We start from the raw sequence: 6,482 nt of genomic DNA, 5'->3' as shown, positions 1-6,482 counted from the left end.
TTCTACAAAAGCAGTCAGGAAAAGAGACAGACGACAGCCCAGGGACGCCAGCAGACTGAAAAAAACAAGCAGTGAGGTCAGGAATCACACAGTGCAGCCATCTGAGGCCATTTCAGGATGTGGGCCATTCCCCTCACGGTGTAGACCACACGTTGACCCGCGTCAGTAAACTGATGGTTAAGTGACGAATCACGAAAGCCTGGAGTTATTAAAAGAAAGGTAAATCTGTTCAACACAACCAGTTTTAAGAGTATACAGGAGAAAATGCTACACATCCAAGCAACTGTACCATTACAAACAGGAAGCAGATGGAGTGAAGGTCCTTCCTTGAGGAGCTGGATAAATGGAACTTCACCCAAAAAAACGTATTTTTTTTCCTTTTTTTTTTTTTCTTTTGCCTCTGTGTGGTGGTAGCAGGAAAGCCATAAAAATGGGGAGAGGGAATAAATGGGGACTTAGCGTTTGTCCTTCCATTAAAAAACACACACAAAAAAAAATCGTCCAGTTGCCCGCCAGCCCAGGCGCATGTGCGCGGGCCCTTCAGTCGTCCTGGCTCTTCCTGGTGACTCGCCCCGGGTCGTGGCTCCTGGCCAGCATGTTCTCCAGCCGCTGGCAGTGTTCACGAAGCTGCTTCTCCCGGGGCAGGAGGAAGGTGAGCACCTTGTTGCGAACGACGCCCCGGTCCTCCTCCTCCCTCAGCCGCTGCTTCACGCGAGCAGCCTGCTCCTCCTGCTGGGCCAGGACGCCGTTCATCTCGCAGAAGGCGTCCTCCAGGTAGCTGATGGCCTTCAGAGCCTCCTTCTTGAAGTCCTCCAGCTCCCTTTGCACCGCGGCCACTTTCTGCTGCAGGATCTCCAAATCGGCTGGTAGAGGGAGGCAGGAGGGCCATGAGTGAGACAGGGAAAGGTCCCCAGACTGGAGCGCACTCTCCACCATCTTCCTGCCCTGTAAGGTATTCACCTTCATGAGGATGGACCCTGCCTGAAAGAGGGCTTCCATCATCTCCTCCTACAGAGAGGAAGCCAAGAAACCAACTGGGTCAGTTATTTGGGGGCTAGAGGCGCTATCATTTGGAGTGGCTAGACCCATCTCGATTGTGACGTCAAGGCCCGTCAGCCAATCAGAAGGAAAGCTCCAGTTCACTACTTTGCATACTGCAGCTTCCTTGGTTGAGAACTTAATAACTGTGCTTGCTTCCCAAGTCTAACTCAGAACCCGAGTCCAGGCGTTCCTTTAACCCCAAGGGCGAGCTAAATCCCAGAGAGTGGAAAACCGCTGGCCAAGACAAGGTAGACCAGGTCAGGTTCACAGACTGCCGAGACTGCGCAGCTTCCCACCCCACAAGGAGCACGGGCTGTGTTACAGCCTGGTATCTGGGCTTCCTTCAGCCTCGCCAGTGAGACAGGGTCCTCATAAGAGATGATGGCCGATTCATAGCTCTAAGGTGCTAAAGGAGTATTCTAATCCCAAATCCATATCCTTCAATGACGCCAGGATGGTTAGATGATCGTCTTGTTGGGATAAATGTGCTTGCTTTTGAAGTGGGGTCCACAGAAATACCCTATGCATAAAAATGAGCCGTTCATATTTATTCAGTAAAAACTTCCTGAGTGCTGGCTGGGTTCTGGAACTAGGGGACGAATGTGAGTAAGTCCACGTTCCTCAACATATCTGGATGGTGGCAGATAAGAAAGGGGGGGAAATGTGGATGGGTAAATCTTGTGTTTTTGCCCGCTTACTCTAGTTTCTAACCACATTTGGCTCACAAACCTCTGCTTTTGCAGATTGCAATCTCTCGCCCAGACCTCCCTCCAGAGCTCCAAACATAAACATCTCCCCAAAGACCAGCCTCGAAGCCAGTCCTTCCAGTGCTAGACAAATGACCTCTTTACCCAAGCTGGTTCCTGCTCTGCTGTCCTACAAATGACCCTAACTGGGGCAGCAGCCATGACAGCATCTGGTGCCATGGTCTGGATGTCTGTCCCCTTCCCAATTCGTTTTGAAGCTCTGTCATCCTGTCAGTGTTGAGAAGGGGGGGGGGGGCTTTAGGAAGCAGCGTGTGGTAGACAGATGTTGCCATCTCCAGAGTGGGTCCCTTTATCAAAGCCTCTGCTTGGTCCCTTCCTGTGTCTTCTGCCATCTTTGCCTTTCTGCTGTGGGTACCTTCCACACGGGGTGGTACAGCATGAAGGTCCTCACCAGACACCAGCACCTTGGCCCTGGACTTCTCTGTTTCTGGAATTATGGTATTCTAAGGAAATAAATTCTTTTGTCGTCATCTTGTAGATTTTGCCGCCTCTGATATTTTATTTTGTCACTGCAGAATAACACAGAGGGAGCCTCCTGGAATCAGCTCGACTCCTTCACGTCCAAATGACCTGAGAGGCCACCGTCAGGTCTCTCATCTCTGAGCACCCTCTCGTCCACCCTCCTGCACCGTGGGCCGGGCCTCACCACTTGGAAGCCATGTCTCAGTAGACGGACACCTTTCCCCTTTGAGCCCATTTCCTTCCCGGGGTTTCTGAGAGCCGTGGCCTACAGCTCTCTGGGAGAGAGAAATAAATCTCTGACGGGCAGATGCTGCCAATTTCCATAGTGTAAATACTCCCAGCACGGATGATTTTCAAGCTACCAACTTGCTGTCTCCAGGAAGTGAAGCACCAAATGAGCCCTCCTGAGCCCGGATAAGCCGACTCCAGCACCAGCAGGGCCCATGGTGAGGGCTGCTGCCTTCTCTGAGATGCAGGTAGACTGTCTAGTGGCCGCGTAGTCATCAGACAGGGCCTATTGCAGGGACAGGCGTAGCTAAGTGAAGGTGTGACTTTGAATTGCAAGAAACTCCAATTACTAAGAAGGAACGTCGAATGGAACGAGTAACTAGGAGTCAGGGAAGCTGCAGTCGGGAGCCGCTCTGTGGTCCCGGGTCAGTCATCTCCCCTCTCTGAGCCTGCTCCCCCGCGCTGTGATGGGAGAGGTGGGAGAAGTCTTCTCTGCAGACTCCGGTGTTCTTCGCCCCGCCCCCCCATAGCCTTTCTTAGCTTCTCTCCCCTCTTTCTGTCACGACTGTCACCTGGTTCTGCCAGGACCCTTAGGCACAGTAAACTCCAGCAAACAGCGATCATGTATTCCTAGACCTGTTTACAGTCAAGTGTCCTGCCTGCTGCCCTGCATACAATGGCGCGCAGATAACTACAAGAAATGGAATTTCCTTCCGTAGGTGGCTCTCCAGTGCCGGGCACCCCCAAGCTTTTCTGCTGACACATTGACACCTACTGGCCTTCCCAGAAACCGCAGCCTCAGAATTGCACCTAAGAGTGGGTGGGGACCAGGAGGTCGATGGGAACAGCATGGGGGTCCGTGCTGTATTTAATTAGGGCTGAGTGTTGGACACGTAATGGGTTCTCCATCAGTAAATACTATTTCTCGGATTAGTGAAAGGGAGAACAAAATAAAAGTGTCTCCTCTGGTCTCGTCCCTCTCCCGCTTCCCCTCCATCTCCTCTCTCACTCTTGGCCTCTTTGCTTCACATGGGTCACAAGTCACAGCTGAAGCTGTGACAGGGAAGCTGAAGCTGAATTGGGAGCACTTTCTCAGCTCCTCTGGTGCTGTTAAATGAGGCTCCAGTTTGCTTCTCGGAACCAGAGCGATCCCCCTTATCCTAGGATGGACAGGAGACTGAGAGCTGGGGCTGTCACCAGGCCTGTGGCCTCCTGAGCCTTCCAGACTGTGACTTACACTGAATACGCAAGTTCTGAACGTTCCCCTGTGCCAGGAAGTCCCCCACTCAGGCCTGGCCTTGCGCACCACCTCCCCCCCCCATATGTCTTCAGAATGAGGACTGCTGATCTATCAGTTCCCTTCAAGGCATCAGGAGAAAGGGATTTAGACCTACCAAAGCATCCATGACCTTGAATCTCATTGTCATGAGGGCCCCTTGCCTCAGTCTCTTTCAGCTTGTCACAGCTTCCCTGTGACTCAAGATGATAGGGAGACATGAGGGATGTGGCAACTTTACAGAGACCCAGGCCTCACCCCCTGGGAGTCCAGTTCAGTCAGAATGGGTCGAGGCTTGTAGATGGCATGCCTTGAAGCCACTGAGTTTGAGCATAATGTGTGACCCGGGTTCTGAAAACCATTTCTTCTTGACCTGGGCACCTCAGGAATAGAAACCACACAGCATCCCTCCCAGCCCCCTATGTTTTCGCCTCTGTCGTGGGACAGACCCCAGCCCTTTGGGGAATCAGAGAGGACACCCACTTCCATCTCTCCTGTCACCTCTTTGTCAAGTCACAGAACCCCAAGAAACCAGAAGCTCCTCGTGCCCCGTTAGAATGGCGTCCCCAGCCATTTCTAATCCCCAGTTGCCTCACACAGCCACACTTCTCTTCCTGGGCTGATACATAGGCCTCCCAATATCAGAACCAATTGGGGATTTGTACTCAAACAAATGACGAGAAGAACAGGCAACTAACTATGTCTTCCACGAAGAATGAGTGTATTGTTAAGACCTTGCTTAATCCTCAGATGATTTTTTTTTTTTTTGAGACAGGGTTTCTCTGTAGTTTTGGCGCCTGTCCTGGAACTCACTCTGTAGCCCAGGCTGGCCTCAGACTCAGAGATTCACCTGGCTCTGCCTCCCGAGTTCTGGGATTAAAGGTGTGTGCCACCACCGCCCAGTCAGATGAACTTATTTTATATAATTTTATTTTATGTGCATTGGTGTGAAAGTGTCAGATCCCCTGGAACTGGAGTTACAGACAGTTGTGAGCCATGTGGGTGCTGGGAATTGAACCTGGGTCCTCTGGAAGAGCAGCCAGTGCTCTTAACCACTGAGCCATCTCTCCAGCCCCTGTCAGATGAACTTCTTATGTCAACATTCAGGCGGTGGCTATCTCTCTTCATTCTCCAATGCTGGAGAAGTGGATTTCAGAGCAATGTGCCATACTCTCAAAGAGCATGTGGGCAGCTAGTTCCAGAAAAGGGGACAGCTGTGGATTCTAGCTATTCTTTTCCTGGAATCCCCTGGTCCTGTGCCTCTCATGATGGTTACACTGGCCTAAGACAGGTCACTACACAAACACCTCTTCCAGCCAGGCTTTCACCCACCCATCCGTTCATCCACTCGTCTATCAACCCACCTAGTCATCACTCATCCGTCCCCCTCCCGTTCATCCTCCCACCCATCTATCTACCTGGATTTCCATCCATCCATCCATCCATCCATCCATCCATCCATCCATCCATCCATATACATACATGCACAACCCACTGCATGCTTACCCTGCGTTCTCTGAGCTAGGCAATAGGTGTTCAAGAGGAAGCACGTGACATAGAAGAAGGTCCTGGTCTGGGACAGCCAGCATTTCACTGCAAGAGGACAAACAGTGAGGTAAGCAATCAACACATATGGCCATGGGGCTGGCACCCGGTCCCTGAAGGAAAGAGTCAAGTTGTAGGAAAAACCCCGAGGCTCAGCAGAATGAGGGGTTTGTGAGGCGACGCTCTGGGGATGATGAGACACAAGACTGAGAGAGACCTGGAGATAATGTTCTAGGGGACGGGTGTGGGGCAGGAAATGGGGGGGAGGGGGGAGAAGCAAAGGAAACCTGGGTCTTACTGTGCGTCTGGAGGCAAGCAGCAGCCGCAGGCAGTATGACGGAGGGGTGGACCCAACGGGGAGGGGGGAAGAGGGTTTCCCTCATGCTGGGTGTGTGAGGGCCATGTGGGGCTGCTGCAGCTCTGGGCAGTTTCCAACTCTGCAGCTGGTATCCCAGGCTGGGCAGTGAGAACAGACTGGAGTTGGGGGGTGGGGATGAGGATGAAGAACAAAACTTGGTGCTGTTCACCATGATTAATTAACCCAGCGCCAGAACCCCCAAGGCACGGTGCTAAAAATACCTGCTTCCCTCTGAGATGCGGCAGCTGCCACCCAGCAACTTTTAGCCATGCCATTTGTCATAATTTGACACTGCTAAGGAGTGTCCACAGGGCTGTGTTTCTGCAAGGATCGGACTCGTCCGGAGCCCACCAGCCAGCTGGTCCTTAGAACCCACCCATGGTACATTTCTACAGTCTCTTTCTGTGTCTCCGAGCCCTGCCTGGGCTGCATCTGGATGTGACTGGCACCTGCCTGAAGCTTGCCTCCTCCCAGAAGGGAGCAGATCTGCCTCCAGAGGTGTGAGCCAAGGCATCCGCCAGTGCATCCTCGGATGCCATGTTTCACACCACCGCCGCCCTGCACCTCGGATTGCAGCCATCTATCAGAGGCCCTGCCAGCCCAGGGCGGCACTTTAATTAAAATATGTAAAACATGCTGGTGAGAGTTGGCTCTGAACACACAGGAGCCTGCCTTGGACAGAAGTAGTGCAGGTCAGACCAGCTTGGAGCTGGCCCTTCTCCAGCCAGGGAGGGTAGAGCTGCGGGGGGTGGGGGGGGTTGGGGGGAGCTACTGAAGGCTGGGGGCAATGATGTCTGAGACGCAG

The 6,482-nt window shown here is 52.7% G+C and overlaps 1 protein-coding gene and 1 long non-coding RNA gene across 2 annotated transcripts; one reads left to right on the top strand and one right to left on the bottom strand.

The window, feature by feature from the left end:
- Window positions 1-224: 224 nt before the first annotated feature.
- Ccdc182 (coiled-coil domain containing 182) lies at window positions 225-1,100 on the bottom strand. Its single transcript, XM_006972030.4, has one exon. It carries the CDS (start codon window positions 1,000-1,002, stop codon window positions 541-543), a length of 462 nt encoding a protein of 153 aa, XP_006972092.3. The 5' UTR covers window positions 1,003-1,100; the 3' UTR covers window positions 225-540.
- Window positions 1,101-1,121: 21 nt separating this feature from the next.
- On the top strand, window positions 1,122-2,582 carry LOC143266983 (uncharacterized). Its single transcript, XR_013041839.1, has 2 exons — window positions 1,122-1,444; window positions 2,324-2,582. It is a non-coding gene; the product is annotated as an uncharacterized LOC143266983 (long non-coding RNA).
- Window positions 2,583-6,482: the final 3,900 nt, after the last annotated feature.

This window comes from Peromyscus maniculatus, chromosome 8, assembly GCF_049852395.1.
Source record: "Peromyscus maniculatus bairdii isolate BWxNUB_F1_BW_parent chromosome 8, HU_Pman_BW_mat_3.1, whole genome shotgun sequence".
In the NCBI taxonomy this organism is placed as follows: domain Eukaryota; kingdom Metazoa; phylum Chordata; class Mammalia; order Rodentia; family Cricetidae; genus Peromyscus; species Peromyscus maniculatus.
Note: the sequence above shows the minus strand (reverse complement) of the source record. Positions and strands in the feature narration are given on the sequence as shown.